Below are 17,594 nucleotides of genomic sequence, written 5' to 3'. Positions count from 1 at the left end.
CACTATTTGTGTCTCATAGGTCTAAATCCAAACATCAACAACATTGGTTCACTGTTGAATAATACAGTAGCTCCAAATGTTGCTTTGTCTCGTACCAACTTGCCGCCCGATTCTCAACTGAGTCCGAATTTTGCACAGAATTTACTTCAACAACAACAATTAAGTCCAGGTCAACGTAATGCACCCTTCAGTCCACAATCTAATGCAGGTCTGTTACCAACAAATAAATATAAGATTTTTTTCTTACATTTTTCTCGTATACTTTCTAAGGTTATGCATCGCAATTTTCACAGAGCGGACAACGTCTATCGCCCCATCATCAACATCATATTTCACAACAACAACAACAAGTGAATGCCCAGCAGCAACAACAGATGTCGTTTCAGGCTGCCCAAGCCGCAAACGCTAATGTCGCTCCGCAGCTATCACCACGCCAACCGCCTTTTACTGGGGGCCCAGGTAATGTACAATCGCAAACTGGCATGCCGAATACGTCATCACAACAATGGAATGCTGGTGGTAATGTCAGTACGGCAAGTGTGCAGCTAAGTGGAAATTTGACAACTCAACGCAGTCACTCATTACAACAACACAATCCTATGTTAAGCGCGCAATTGCAAGTTAGTGTAAACAATTTTTCTTTGAAGGAAATTTTAAAATTTTTCTGTTTTTGTTTTTTCATTACTTTAGCAGGGAGTTAGTTCTTATACAACACGTCCGTATCAAAATCAGCGGCGAAGTCTCAACTCTCCTAACGGAGGTGGTGTATCTGGTAATGCAGTTGCTAGTAATATCGGCACCAATGTCAGTCTGCAGAGGCAAAATTCTTTTCAAGGAGGTGAATCTAGTGGTTTTGGAGGTACATCAAATTCTCCGTCTCCACAGTCACCATATGGGGGATCTAGCTCAAATGTATTCCAGCAACAACAAATGCAACGAATGCAACGCCAAAGTAGCGTTCCGCAAACTACCCAACATTTACCTGGTATGTGAAAACATTTATGTGTTGAAAATTACTATATTTTTAATATTGTAAATTAAAGACCAATAACACAAAGTATGACAGCTGTCTAAAGTACTTGAATTTATTTGTAGGTTTCTTATTGACACATTTGTTTGTAACTTATAATGTTAATCTGCTGCAAAAGTGTTAACATTTATCTGCATAAAATAACGGTGATAGGTACTGAGTTGTATGTATACGATCAAATGTTTATGGCTAAATTTAGAAATACATGAATTAATGTATATCGGTTCGACCGTCCGTGGATCAAACATCCAATTGTTATAAAACATGTGAGAATTTAACTAATATGCGTGCCTGGGACCATCAGTCCATCTCCAGAATCCCGAAACGGTATTACGGTTTATAAACTGAAAAAGACAAACATCAACAGTCGTAATCCACAATTTGGATAGTTTTCATATAGAAATTTGGAATAGAGATAGTGAAAATTATTTACATATCGAACGTTTTTTTACACAGGGCAACAAAATGCTATGTTGTTGTAAATTTTTTTGCGTCAAAAGTATTTACACACAACTTGAAATGGATTATCCTGTTATTTTTAAATGATAATTTTTTTAATTTTAATGTTTAGTCTAAGTAGCTATTCTAAGGCGATAAATTCATAATTGGTTGCATTACCATTGGCATCAATAACAGCCTGCTTTATGGTCCGAATTGATTTAACACAATTGTGCGCTAAGTTAACTGTTAATTTAGACCAAATGTCGGTAATTTAGCGTTTTCGGTTATTATATCAATTGTCCTCGGATATTTAACGAAACCCAAATATTTTCAAAAATGTTTAGGTCGAGGCTCTCCGGAGGTCAACTTGATTGCTTCACGATTTTGTTGGTAACGATGCTTTGTGAAATGGAGCATTGTCCTGTTGTAAAATGTAGACAATAGTTGGAAAAGGCCGACTAACCACTACAATGGCATGGTCATGTGAATTCTGATATATTCGGATGATTTGGGGTACCTAAATTAGTACCAAATCTCCAAAACTTAAGTAAGGAAAACTTCCCCAAAAAATCATAATATCACCTCCGGCTCTATTTAGCGTCTAAACTGCATTATTCTTCTTCTCACGTTCTCAGGTGGTAAATGGATAAAGGGTTTACTAAAGAAGTCCTCGAACTAATAATTAATAATTTATTTGCCCACTACAGGCTTTAGGATGCAATTTAAGGCAAAAGAGAGGAATATCGCTTTTTTGGTTTCGGAAATATTGACTACTTTATGCACAACGTAGGCATTTATGTTAACTTTTTTAAGGTCCTGAGCAGTGTAGCATCATTGACTGTTCATGCAATATGCTGATTCGATGCTGTTGCAATATTAACAGGACTTAATTGTGGTTTTTTGTATGACAGTTCCTACTAATCTTCCCCATTATCTTGGAGTTATCACAGGTTTCTGCCCAATTCTCTTTAAAGTATCCTTGCAATTGTTCGTCTCCTTCAGTATAAACAGTATTCCTTTAAATTCTATAAATTTCCGAAGCCGAAACACCAGTCTTAAACTTAGTAACAGTCTCCGATCTAGTTATAATCCATAATTCCTTTGGTTTCGGCATTTTATTCACCAATTTTAAATTTTAAGGCTGATTTAGTTTGTTTTAAATGAAATAGAATTCAATCACTACTCTTGCTCAAACCAAATCAAAGGATAAATCGCCGTGTGTAAATACTTTTGACGCAAAAAAAATGTGTGTAAATACTTTTGACTACTGCGAGTCCTCAGTTCATTTGCTTATTTCTCCGCCATATTTCTAGTTATTCTCACCAAACTGGCATCATTCGCTTAGGAATAGATCAAGGTTTCCAACAACATAGCATTACTCTGCGACAACGACAACAACAAGCAAAAGCCTTTTATGTGAAACATGTAAAAAAAACGTTCGATGTGTAAATAATTTTGACTACCTCTGTACAATAAATAATTCAAGAGTACAGAAATATATCAAAATAAAATTTAGTAGACAAAATTAGAATAAGTTTACTATTAGCTCCGATATAGTTATAATATATCAAATTGATTTGCTTCTGAAACTAGTCTAAATTTACTAGGCAAAACTGAAGGGAAGTTTTCTAGCCCTGATATAATTATAAAGTTTGGCTTGTTGCTAAAGTAGTTTTGCTTAAACGCTTCTTATCATAAATAACGTATGCAAAAAAAATGTGTTACAACAAGAATATAAAAATAAATTTGGAAATAAAATTTAGTTTCCTTAAGAAATCCAAAATTCATATTTAATTTATGTTATTAACTAAGCAATATTATGTTATAAAAATTAATTCCAGTCATATATAAATACATGTACATTTTTAAGTCTATATAATATTTTGCATTTTGATACACATTTGTATGTCCCTTTGTGCTTCACAGTTTGTTCAATTGAGCATTCAAGTTATTGAACGGAACTCTATAATAAATCCTAAACAGCTGCTTTTTTAAAAAAGGAATTTAAAGGATATTTTAAGGAAGTATTTGGAATTCAATTTGAAAATATAAACATGACAAAGGAGAATATAAAAACGACAAAAAATTGCAAGACAGCAAATATTAAACTTTCAAAGATATTTTTTTTTTGTTTTTGAAAAATGTTCATCGCAATAACTGTTTCTACACTAAATTTACGTATTTCCACTACTTATAGCTTCGGCTATGATTCGTTAATAATATGTTCTTTTTGCACTAAATCTAATAGAAGTACGGGAATCAGATTTATTGAATAGATGGTCACTCAATCTAAAAAATTTTTACTGATATTTCTTTAAAAAAAAAGCTAAAATCGGTAGTGAGTTTAAGGGCCTAATGTTGTATTCTCTGAATCTTCTTAGAGGAAATACAAAATAGCTGATTGAATGATAGGAAGTTAACACCAATGGTTTAATACGTTTTTAAATTCATTTTCAATACCGAAACAGTTAAAAATTTATCTTTAAAATAATATTATTTTCTGAATATGTATAAACAATTTATCAGAATATTAACAATTCACAATCTCTTTAACAAATTAAATTAGATTTTAACAAAAAATTTTTTTGCACTAATTTATAAAATTTGCTATCATATTTTACGATACGTCATGTGTAGAGTAATAGCAACAAGCAATATAAATAAATGGAACTTTCTCATATTTTTATATAACTTTTTATATGATATAAATACAGTGCTTTCGCGAAAACTCGAACTAATGAAAACCTACTTGTTCGAATTAGCGAATTGTTCGAGTCTTCGAATGTTATGCCTTTTAATTTATTTATTCGTTTTATCTGTTTTTATACTTAACCCTTTCATGCATTATGTAGACTTATATGTTCTGCAAGCTTACAGTTACATTTTCTGTTATGAGTTGTGCACGTATTCATTCAGTATGCGTTCTCCGCAGAGTGGAATTGTAAAAAACGGTTTCGCGAAAAAAGTTATTCAAAACAATGTTCAAAACAAAAAGTGTATAAAAACATAAAAGTAATTGTTTGTAATTGTAATATAGATAGAGAGTTATTTAAAAAAATAGACATTAGAAAATTGTTTAGTTTATTTATAATAATTGTTGCCTATACGCAACACCCTGTAATTAATGAACCAGGATACAAAGGACTTTGAGTTTTTTATAACTTCAGACTTGGGTTAAGACTAAGATATATCTGTAGTAAAAAAATGTTAGCTCCACCCATTTTAATTCGGCCATGAGAGGGTTAAAACTACTAAATTTTTCTTGCATAATTCAAAATATTAGAATTCTGTGGTTTTTATTTAAAAGTAGCTTTTCATTAAAAATTAGCCAGTATAGCAGATTCAAAAGAAAAATAGCGTTACTAGTCGCCAATGAGACACATTTAATAAAAAAAAACGTACCGTGGTGTTGTTACCAGTGCACAGTGGGCCAGAAGGTAGGCAAAAGCGGCCAAAACTAAAAAAATTGATCAAATTCGTTCGAAAATCCTTACTCGGGGTTTTCGGGGTCGCTGATTACGAATCTGAAGTTAGTTTTTAAAAATTCAAAATGGCGGATCCAATATGGCGGACGACTTTTTTAAAAAACCATCGAGTTCACTTGCAAATAGTTACTCGGGGGTTTTTGGGGTCGCTGATTACGAATCTGAAGTTAGTTTTTGTAAATTCAAAATGGCGGATCCAATATGGCGGACGAAAAATTAAAAATTCATTGGATTCGCTCGAAAATCGTTAGTCGGGGGTTTTTGGGGTCGCTGAACACGAATCCGGTATTATTTTTTCCAAAATTCAAAATGGCGGATCCAATATGGCGGACGACTTTTGAAAAAACTTAACGTATTCGTCTGAAAATAGTTACAAGGGGGTTTTCGGGGTCGCTGATTACTAATCTGAAGTTAGTTTCTAAAAATTCAAAATGGCGGATCCAATATGGCGTATCAAACAATAATAATTTGTAAAAGAATGTAATTGGAACACATATATACATGGGGTGCTTTTTGGTGTGAGTCCCCTTGCCTCTCACAAACAATGATAATTTGTAAAATAATATAATTGAAACATTTATTTACATGGGGTGCATTTTGGTGAGTCCCCTTGCCTCTCACAAAATAAATACGATTTTTTAAGAAACGAAATTTTAAAAATCGGGGTGCTTTTTGGTTTGAGTCCCCTCGCCTCTTACTTTGAAAAAATAGAAGAAACACATTTAGTCATATTCTTCATCCGTCAATTCAATTTCGTCTAATATTGAATAATCTTCGAACACACTTCTATTAATATGGTCTTCGCCATCATTATCATCATCATCATCGCTGTCTTGAGTGGTGGACACTGATTGTAATTCTTCGTCCTTGTTTGATTCTGGCGTTGCAAACAACGCTCTAACTTCTGCTGGAATAGTTAATACCTTCTTTTGATTATGTCGCATTTGAAGACTCATGCTAGATATAATTACATCTGAAGTATCCATTACTCTATTAAATACATCAGTTAGATTCGATATTCTATCGTGTTTTCTACTGTGGCATTTTCTAAAATTTTTGTAATCCTTATTTCTAGCTTCAGATGCTTCTTCACCAAGAATTCCAATAGGTAATATACTTGTATTAATAATTTCAGCTCCGTGGACAACTATTTTATGTAAAGTAGCAGTCATAGGATACCACGGATACTTTTTGACATAGTTCTTCGCAGTAATTCATCAAGCTTTTGAATAATCTCTTTCTTTGTAAACTCCGCCATTTTAAGTATTACAGTTTTACCTTTTTTTTAATGATTAAATGTGAATATGAATAAATTTGAATATAAGTATTTTAGATTTTATTTTTTCAAACAACATAAGCAGAATATACGATTAGTATATTCGAAAAGATATGTTTTTCAATTAAATTCAACTGGAAACCGACGGTGGCGACATCTATCTGTTCGTAGCATATAAATATTATGAACACAATGCATCAAAAGACCAAATATTAATTTTGTCAGTAGAAAATTGACTATACGTAAATACATGTTACCACAAGCCAGTATCGAGCCTATATATGAGTGTCGAAAAATGTTAAGTGCGCGCACGCGACTATTTTGCAATCTTTCTAATTGAAAAGTGAAAACGGGCAAAAGTGGGCAGGATAAACTTAAAGTATATGAAAAAATGAATCCATTAAAACCTCGGACTTTTTTATATACAGGGGAATCTCGGGGAATCTGCTTTCGGCAGCGAGCATAGTCGAAAAATAATATGCACCGGTGAATAACAATCTTGTGTATTATGCTTTACATATAAATTTTTTAAATATTTTTTCATGAAACTTACTTCTTTTTCCATACAGACTAAGAAACTAATTCGAAATTTTATGAAATATTTATCAATTTTAAACTATATTCATTGCGTAAAAAACGTAATCAAATTTTACTGTCGAATTGAAATTCAAAGTACTGCGGAGTTAAAATTATTTTATTAAATGTAACAGAAATTGGCTAAAATCTACTTTGATATGTGTAGATTACTATAAACAAAACAAAAATTAAAAAAAAAATAGTCGAGTTTTGGCCGCTTTTGCCTACCTTCTGGCCCACTGTGCAGTGCCCGCATCGGCCGTTGCACAGCTACTACCGGGTTACTGATGTGGACATTTTACCAAACAATAAGTTTAGTGTATATCATACTCATGCTTTCGATTATAAAATAATAGAAAAAAGTTTTCGAATTTTAGAGCCATAGGTCATATGATACCCTTAGACGATAAACAGATCGCTGTGTTAATTGCAGTCGGAAAATTAAAAATTCTATTTTTGACAAAAAAATTATATTTATTTAAAACAATACGATATTTTCAGTCTGCAAGTAATGTATGTTTTGCTTTACATTTGCTAGTCTGGCTATTTAACTAAAATGCAGTGTTCACGCAACTGGTCGTATTTATATTACAATTACACTTATAACAATATTGTGAATACATAAAAGTGTGAATACGACTATTTATTCGTAGTTGCTTTATTATATTTATTTCTCATTTAAGAGTGACCACCAATAAGAGTACTGAACCAAATTTTGTCCACTGAACATATTTATTTTAATTTTTAAATCTATATATTAGAAAATGTTACTATTAAATATAATTCTGTATACACCCTGTAAAATAGTTTTCATCTTAAAATGCAAATCTCGTATTAACCCAAAACAGGCTCTCCGCGCCCTTTCAGTGCGAATGTAAATCACGAAAATATTGTAGGCACAAGCGGCAATGGCGCCGCCACTAGCCTCGGCATAAATGGCGGTGTCAGCGTCGGCGGCAGTGTCGGTATTGTTGGTTTTGGTGGCATGATGTACAAAAACATGCAGCATGCTGCTCATGCAGCCCCACAACAAACACAAAACGATTTTTATGGTCGCGTGCAGGCCGGTAAGCGTTTACCAACTTGGAATACAAAATAATATACTTATATAATTTGTTCCATGTATTATGTGCATACCCTACATTTGTATCTAATACAAAAATATACACTCTATGTACATAAATGTAAAAGTTATAAAATATTCGTTATACACTCTATTCGATTTTTATGTGGCCGAAAATGCAACAAGGAACACCACACATTATGCTAACACATTTTAACACAAATAATACAAATTTACCAAGTGTACATATTTTCTATCTACACAATAAGAATAAGCAGGTTTATAATTTAACTCAATATTGGTGTTATCTACAATAAGAAGGGATTTTCTAATCATTGTGTATGAAGTAATTTTCTATTAATCATATGTATATATGTGACTAAAAATAATAAAATTTGTTAGCAAGTATTTGTAGAAGTTTAATTTTTCACATGATAACCCAAAATAATCGAGATCGATATGTGCTCTGAATCTGCTGTATTCTGATAAATTGTTAATTTTTTATGTAATATAATAACATTTTTTATCAGTAAAAAAAGTTGATCTGCCAATTTTAGTGTATATATAAGTAATCTTATATAAGCTTTATACAGTAGCGAGCAATAATGGATGAATTTTTTTCACTTTTACACTTAACTGTTCGTAAAATCCGTTCAAATGAAGCAATTTTAACCAACTTTTTGTTATTTAATGCGTTATTTATTCAACTATAAACAGAAACAATAGGAATATCAAATTAAATGGAACAATTCTATTGCTATAATCTGATTTATCTGGCTTAGCATTATTTAAAAATGCAAAGCGATTCATACGTACCCAGTTCCACAATTTACAAAAAAGGCCCAATGTGGAGCCCGGTTCGAATAGTATAGGCCGCCGGAGGTTACTCTCGGCAGTAGAAGCTTGAGTTATGGATCAAATTATGAGGCGTAACTATTCCATAACACCAAAATTAGCTGCAGAACAAATAAACAAGAATGTTAGTCAGTGGTCGGCTCGTGGAACCCTTCGACGAATTAGTTTAGTCTCAGCTATCAAACAAAAAACCGACTGACATGTGAAAGCGTAGTTAAAATTTTGTAATAATGTCCAAGATTGGAGCGTAGAATACTGCATTCTCATGATATGGTCAGATGAAACATAATTCAATCGTTTCCCATCAGCTGCAAAACAATACATTTGGCACCGACCACAGAAACCGAGTTCAAGTTCTAGCAAGATGTAGATTCAAAACACGTAGCCAAAAGCGTGACAAATTGTCAGCCGATAAACATTTTAAAGTTTTAAAGTGGCCTGCACAAAGCCCGGATCTGAATTCCATCGAAAATTTGTAGGCTCTTTTTAAAAAAATGTTGTTTGTTTGTGAAAGAGCCCATAAAAATGTGGAAAAAATTTGTCTTAGAGTTGAGACTATGTAGGCTGAAAAACCAAAACGTAAAATACGAAAAACTGGTAGAAACTATGCCAAAACGTATTTAAAGTGTATGAAAAAATGAACGCTGTGAAAAAATATTAATTTTGCTTAATAAATACATTTTTCAAACGGGCGAAATTGGATGAATGCAGTTATGTACAGTATTATAGCAATAGAATTGTTCAATTTAATTTTTTGTTCCTATTGTTTTTGTTTTCGATTAGTATAATAAATAATTCATTAAATAATAATAATAATAAGTTTGGTTCAAATTGCTTCATTAGAACGGATTTTATGAACAGTTAAGTGTAAAAATGACAAACATTCATTCATTATTGCTCGCCACTGTCTGTTAAAAATATTGTACTTCCGATATTGTTTTGTCCCAATTCTTTAATTAATCAATTATAATGTGAGCCAGTTAAAAAACGAATTTTAAAAAATATCTTAGAATATAACAAGATTAATTTATATTAATAAACAAAAAATTAAATTGAACAATTCTATTGCTATAATACTGTACATAACTGCATTCATCCAATTTCGCCCGTTTGAAAAATGTATTTATTAAGCAAAATTAATATTTTTTCACAGCGTTCATTTTTTCATACACTTTAAATACGTTTTGGCATAGTTTCTACCAGTTTTTCGTATTTTACGTTTTCAGCCTACATAGTCTCAACTCTAAGACAAATTTTTTCCACATTTTTATGGGCTCTTTCACAAACAAACAACATTTTTTTAAAAAGAGCCTACAAATTTTTTTATTAAAATTCCAAGTACTCCGTCCTGAAATTAAACATTCTATTAAAAGTAATGTGTAACAATAAAAGTATTATAAATTGCTTAGTTGGTGCCGTAATAAGCTCTATCTGAATAATCGAATATATTAGGTATATGTATATAATTAAAAGTAATTGCGACAAGCTTGTTAAGAAGGATAATTGGTAATTAATAACTTATCTGATTTATTATGTTTTGTTGACCCAAATCTCTCAATAAGTCAGCTCGTATTCCTTTCTGTTTCTTTTCAATTATATATTTAATATCCCATTTACGCAATATTTTTAACTCAGTTATAGTTAAAAGAAAGTTAAAGAATAGTGAATTGAAATTAATTAGAGGATTGTAAATAATAGGTTCAACTGGTTCAATAGATAGATTAAAAACCTTCTTTACACATTTGTGTTGTTAACTATGTGATATGAATGCATCGTTATATATTTAATGGGATTTGTTTTTTTATACATACATACATATCATCCATACATATTAGAAACACAATCTTTGTAAATAATTAGAGTAAAAATATTGATATTTAAACTTTACTTTGATAAATATTTATGTTTTACTTTATTATTGCAGCAGGTAATGCAGCAAATTCATCTGATTTTGTAAAGCAAGAATTGCGGGCTGTAGTGAGCGTACGTGCTCAACAACAGGCTGCTGCCGCTGGAGGTGCTGGCGCTTCTTCTGGTGGCAACGGAGTACCAGGTGGTGGCGGAGGTAATGGCGGTCCTGGCGGTCTGCGAATAACTTCCACTCCGCAGAGTCCATTGAGCAGTGCTCAACAGGGACCAATGAGTGGTGGCTCTTCTGGAGGTTTAAATAGTACAAATTCGCTTAGCATGCAACAACATCAATCTGGGTCGATAGGTACTGGAGTTAGCCAAAACACTCTACTTAATACACCACCAGATCCCTCCATGAATTTTACCTTCGATGCACGTAAGTAACCAATCATAACTAATTTGAACATACAAACACAGATTTACAAAATATATATAACATCATGCCTCGAAGAATCTAACAAAAATGAATAACAAAAAATTAATGACATTGCACAGTGGTTCAGCTTGTATGAAGGCGCGGTCATAAATACTTCCCGTTGAGATATCGCTATGAAATTTTCAACAAAAATCTAGAAAAATATTTTAAATATATATTAAAAAAATTGGCTCCATCGGACTACTAGGTTATATAGCTCCCATAGAACAGTAATTGCTATTATATGGCAATGATAAGCAAAAATATTTCTCATGGCCATGGTTGGAGCGTCAAAACTTTCAGTAAGGCTTTGGAAAAAAGTTAAGAAAGCGAGAAAAAAAAGCTGAACATGATTTGTCGTTATAGTTTCCCTCATCCAACCCCCATATTCTACCTATAAGAATAATATCATATAAAAAATTAATGTAGGGAAAAAGCAAATTATCAACCAATTTAGTACAGTTCATTTTTTCACTGCCATTCAACGGCCATTATAATTAGAACAAAAACTTACAATGTATCCTCTAGTAAACCATACACAGATTGAAATAAAGACGATTTATCCTTCTTTCCAAGCTTCCTTAGCCCAATTATGATGAGTTTGAATTTAAAAATAGTTAATTCAAAGGTCATTATTATTTTGACGATTGCAAATACATCTGCAACTTTCCGCGCCCAATTTTAGCAATAAAATACAATTAAAGGGGGATCGCGGGGGAACTCAATTAAAACTTTATGTAAACACATTGAAGACGCAGAAAAAAGATCCAAAAAAATATAGGTGATATAAAGGGTGATTTTTTAAGAGCTTGATAACTTTTTTAAAAAAAAAAACGCATAAAATCTTTATTTGAAACGTTAGATTGGTTCATGACATTTACTTTTTGAAGATAATTTCATTTAAATGTTGACCGCGGCTGCGTCTTAGGTGGTCCATTCGGAAAGTCCAATTTTGGGCAACTTTTTCGAGCATTTCGGCCGGAATAGCCCGAATTTCTTCGGAAATGTTGTCTTCCAAAGCTGGAATAGTTGCTGGCTTATTTCTGTAGACTTTAGACTTGACGTAGCCCCACAAAAAATAGTCTAAAGGCGTTAAATCGCATGATCTTGGTGGCCAACTTACGGGTCCATTTCTTGAGATGAATTGTTCTCCGAAGTTTTCCCTCAAAATGGCCATAGAATCGCGAGCTGTGTGGCATGTAGCGCCATCTTGTTGAAACCACATGTCAACCAAGTTCAGTTCTTCCATTTTTGGCAACAAAAAGTTTGTTAGCATCGAACGATAGCGATCGCCATTCACCGTAACGTTGCGTCCAACAGCATCTTTGAAAAAATACGGTCCAATGATTCCACCAGCGTACAAACCACACCAAACAGTGCATTTTTCGGGATGCATGGGCAGTTCTTGAACGGCTTCTGGTTGCTCTTCACCCCAAATGCGGCAATTTTGCTTATTTACGTAGCCATTCAACCAGAAATGAGCCTCATCGCTGAACAAAATTTGTCGATAAAAAAGCGGATTTTCACATTTCGAACCGAACACTGATTTTGGTAATAAAATTCAATGATTTGCAAGCGTTGCTCGTTAGTAAGTCTATTCATGATGAAATGTCAAAGCATACTGAGCATCTTTCTCTTTGACACCATGTCTGAAATCCCACGTGATCTGTCAAATACTAATGCATGAAAATCCTAACCTCAAAAAAATCACCCGTTAAAACACTAATTTCACAAAAAATACAAATATCGTTAGTCTTAATTAATTTCACAAGTTAAAGTAAATACCTTTAGCTTCAAAATCCATTAAAAATAATCTTGATTAGTTAACCTGAACAATTACCAGTACAAATGGAAGTCCTTTGTTTCTGCGAAATTAAAAAAAAAAATTCTGATGTGCTTTTAAAAAAATCCGGTTGTTCATGCATTTAACTATATTTTTAGAAGGTACCGTTAGATTTTTAGGAAAACCTGGTTTGCAAATAGGATGTGTGGACAATTTCGAGGCCATCGGTATACATTTTGTCGAAAAATCGAGAGATGGATTTTTTGATTTTTGGCCTATGGCGGAACCACTGTGCATTGGTAACTCAAAAATGAATAAAACGCATCTTTTGACGTACATATGTGAATATTTATTTATTTTTTAATATAAACTCCATAAGTCATAATAATCATATCATAGATACTAATGTAATGGGAATGGAATAATAAGAATTGATTTTCGTCATAATTCAATTGAAATATGTTATTTCAATTGCAGAAGATTTCTTTGGCAGCAATGTTACAAGGTGACCATAAAAAGTATGAAATTCAATGTACACGTCTAACGGCCGCCAACAATAAAACAATAAAAGGAACTACATATGGGCATGAACGAAAAAAAGAGATGAAAATTTATTAAAATTAGTAACATGTATATAGCAACCATAAAATTTTAATTATTTTCTTGTGTTAAAAAACTATTTTTTCAATTATGAAAATTGAAAGCAAAATGAGAAACATGTACCAAGGTGCAATAGAATCTTAGCATTTATTTACATAATACTGTTACAAATATATCAGCATAGCTAAAAATTAAAAAAAAAATGTTAAATATATGTATGTGCATACAATTACATAAAACTATAATATAATTTTGGGTAAATTATAGGATCTTTGAAATTTCGTTTCATGAAAAAGACCAATATAAAAACTGATTAAAACCACAACAACCGAATGAAAGCTTGTTAAGAACTACAAATATGCATAATCGAATTCCAAGCTGGTAGGTCTTATTGAATTTTATGTATCTATATGAAAATACTGTATTACTGAAAATTAAAAATATAATTGCGTAAACTAATTAAAACCTGTTATCATCAGTTCAATATTAAAAAAAATTAAATGTAGATATTAAAAAAAGATAACGCAGACTGCAAACAAATTGACGATGGAATAGAAAAAATTGCTATTAGTAGAATCCTCATGAGGGTGGATTGGCCAGATTAAATACCATAGTCCAATTCTAATTTGTTAAACGATGTAATTTGTTAGAATGACATAAAACAGTGGGGACATGTAACAGACTAGTAGTGGATGAAACGACACTAATTACATAGTAAAATAGCGTTAAAATTGCAGAACGCATGTGTATATATTATACAAATCAAATTCAAAATTAATTAAATTTTTGCAAGTGGAAATTGAGGAAACTAATTAAATATTAAGCGTTATGTTTAAGTACATAATTCTTAAAAAACACTAATGAAAGTAATGTTTAAAGTTTTAAATATTTCGAACTGTTAAACAGTTAAATTTAATCCAAGTAACATATTAAATAAGGGGAAACGGTAAACGATTTTGTTATCACAATATTTAAACAGAGTATTTTTCACCGCACCAACTAAAAACAAAGTTTTCAAAAAAATCATGATTAAATGAATTTATAAAATAAATGATAGAAATGTTAAAAAACCTTAAAAACAAGCATACAGTTTCAAACAAAAAATGCAGTGATATATGAAAATAACGTATAAAATCTATAATCGAAAAAGTGTATAAATTTATTATTTAAAAATGTATGTGTACAATGTAAATGATAAGTAAGAATTACGTTGGTAAACGTAAAAGTTGGAGAAATATAGCCAAAAATTAAAAAGCAAGATAAGCATTTTATGAACAACGTTTTTTTATAAAAAAAACTTATATCCTTGAATACGCTTGACTTGGAAAATTCGTACATATATAATTTATCCACTTTCTAATTCCAGTAATATTTTTGATATTGTTTAAATCTTGACCATGTTATTTATTTTGTTCCAAGTAATTTTTTTTAGTTTTTAAATGAGAGAATTTACACTGGACGATTAGAGTAAAAAATCAATGCACAGTTGTCGTCGTTATCGATTCTTATTTTAATATTTTGATTCATTAGAATATGAATGTTAGTAATAAGTTTGAAGCTTGTCCCTGGTTTATTTAAAAAACTATTGTCCGTTAATATAACTTTTCTTCCTGAAATACAGTCACATAAGAATTTACTAGATATCACGTATAGGAATACGAATGAACCTAATTAAAGATGATCTAATTTTTATAAATCTTTATATAATTATATTACGTTTTCAAATAACTTCTTAATTTGTTTTCATTTTCATGCATATATAATATATCGGGGTTTTTCTTAATTAGAGTTTTTAGTTATTATCTATTGATCTAAAATTGTGAAAAAATGATGGTTATTATAAATACATTGATACTTTATAATTATATCATTCGTTTTAAACATTTTTTCTTTTTAAAATAGTTTTTGCAATTAAGCAAAAAACGAAGGGGAATAATTAAATTGTGAGATATTAGTCCAATAAATACACATAGCATGTAATTTACCCAATATTGGTGTAAAATAAAAACAATAAATATAAAACCTAGTTAATTGTCATAACTTTAGTAATACAATTAAGTCTAATTAATGAAAAAAGAATGAAGTTTTTATTGTTAAGGTGTTAAGTGGCTAAAACACTATTGTTTGCTTTATTAATTTATTAAACAGGTTAAAAGGGCAATGAAACTTTCAAATACAATATGCATTAAATAATATAAATAACTATTACTTGATTTTTTGTTAGTTAATTTAAACGTAACATAGTGTATCTGATATGCAATGTATTTATGTAGGTGCAGCAACTGTTAAGGGTAAATTATTGTTATTTTTTTAATTATCTAAAAATATTGTTTTTTATTAATTACACATTAAGTTTTTCTACGGATGTAATTCTATATAAAGATATTCTTAAACACGTTGTACACCGTATATAGGCACCAAACGTATATTTTTCGTGTCGTAGTTAATATCAGTAAAGTTATAACTTTTATAATAAAAATTAATAGTAAATTTTTTCTACTATTTAAGCCTTTTCCGTTTTTGTCCGCTTAAGTTTGTAATGCAAATTAATAAAAATGTAAAGTTGACATAATAAAAATATTTCGTGTAATCATTTCATTTTGATGTTTTCTTTTCTATTAGTTTGCAATTATTATTTGAAATCAGTGGTAGGCTGTTTATAATCTTGAGGGTATGAAGGAAGCCACATACATAAGCGAATGTATTTTTGAAGTTACCAAAGGAATTATAGTACCTTTTATTTACCCAAATAGTAAGGTGAGTTTTATATTTCAAAATTTCATTAAATCGTTGGATTGAACATTTTATAAGTATTCACATGGATTGTCTGCTTCAAAAAATTATTAAATATGTGATAACAGCGGTATACGAACATTAGCGGTCCTATGAAAACATTACAACATTATTCATTATTAATTTCATTAATTTTTCTTAAATTATATATATTTATCTAACTTTCTTTTCTTCTATTAGATATATTTCACTGCATTTTATGTACATACACTCGATAGATTTTGCTTATAGTTGCTTGTTAAATTTAAAGAAAAAAAATATCTAAAATATGGAGATTTAATTAATTGTAAAACGTAGGTCGATAATGGAGAACAAAAACTCTTGGAAATATAGAAATACCTCTCATATAAGTTCAAATTATAAATTAAATAAACAAAATAATAAAAAAACGATATTAGAAAACATAATATGAATATGATACAAAATAATATAGAACAAAATTATTACATTATCAGGAAAACTACATTTTAGTTGTAAAATAATTAACTTTGACTAAAGAAGAGTAATAAAAAGCATTCAACCCAATTATGAAGACCGACAGATTGTTGCGGAGTCAAATTTATTGAACTGTGGAACAAAAGCTTAGCTTTTAGTATAGAACTAACGTTATCATCGTTTATTGTCATTTATATAAAATAAAACAAAAAAGAAAGAATTAATGATGGACTTTTCAGGCACTTCAACAATATGTACCTAAACGGCAGCTGATAATGTTATGATTCTAATTCATGAGAAGTTAATGCAGTAATCCGTCTGTTTTCATAAGAGGAGTGATTATATTTTTTCTCCCACAAAGAGTCAAACAAATGATAAGTTAAATAAGAATTTATATATACACCCTGATAATAAGAATACATTCTCAAAGTACAGTAAATAAAAAAGTATTGTAATAACAAATAGAAATATTAAGGATGCACCATATATAAATTCAATTTAAAGAAAGTGAAGTGAGTAAAATGAAAATGGTATGTTAATATTTCTGGTTAGTAAATTATATACTAATATGAAGAACAAATATAGAGTTTATATAGAGAACGTAGAAGAAGATTTACATGGAAAACACCGCCTTAAGTGCAGCAAATATAAAAATAAGAATGGGAACAAAAATAAACCATTTTTGAGGCTATGATCACAATTAAGTGGTACAAATATTTATTCGATTAGTGCATTTTTTGTATAACAAAAAAATATGTATGTCATAAGGTAGTTATTTAAATGGTTCTCATGAATGTCATAATTAATGATTTGTTTTTTGTAATGTTTGATCATAAGAAAAATTCATATTTGTGTGCTATGGTGTTCTGAAAATTTTTTATGTTATTAATCGAAAATAAATATTCAAAATGTTTATAGTATTAAATTCTAT

At 30.6% G+C, this 17,594-nt stretch overlaps 1 protein-coding gene across 13 annotated transcripts in view; it reads left to right on the top strand.

Annotated features, from left to right (window-relative positions):
* The window catches only part of LOC105211493 (nuclear receptor coactivator 2), a 52,529-nt gene extending 36,516 nt beyond the window's left edge, over positions 1-16,013 (top strand). For 5 of the 13 annotated variants that reach the window (XM_011182933.3, XM_054227061.1, XM_054227060.1 and 2 more), the window contains 6 exons: positions 20-208; positions 271-620; positions 691-985; positions 7,657-7,875; positions 10,651-11,013; positions 13,313-16,013. In XM_011182933.3, coding sequence (XP_011181235.2) covers positions 20-208; positions 271-620; positions 691-985; positions 7,657-7,875; positions 10,651-11,013; positions 13,313-13,344 — 1,448 coding nt within the window. In that variant the 3' untranslated portion in view covers positions 13,345-16,013. Of the gene's footprint in view, positions 1-19; positions 209-270; positions 621-690; positions 986-1,095; positions 2,648-7,656; positions 7,876-10,650; positions 11,014-13,312 lie in introns of those variants that run through there. The other 8 variants (XM_054227062.1, XM_054227059.1, XM_054227065.1 and 5 more) reach the window with 6 other exon arrangements.
* The last annotated feature ends 1,581 nt before the right edge of the window (positions 16,014-17,594 follow it).

This window comes from Zeugodacus cucurbitae, chromosome 3 (genome assembly GCF_028554725.1).
Source record: "Zeugodacus cucurbitae isolate PBARC_wt_2022May chromosome 3, idZeuCucr1.2, whole genome shotgun sequence".
NCBI classification, from domain to species: domain Eukaryota; kingdom Metazoa; phylum Arthropoda; class Insecta; order Diptera; family Tephritidae; genus Zeugodacus; species Zeugodacus cucurbitae.
This window is presented reverse-complemented; position numbering and strand designations above follow the sequence as displayed.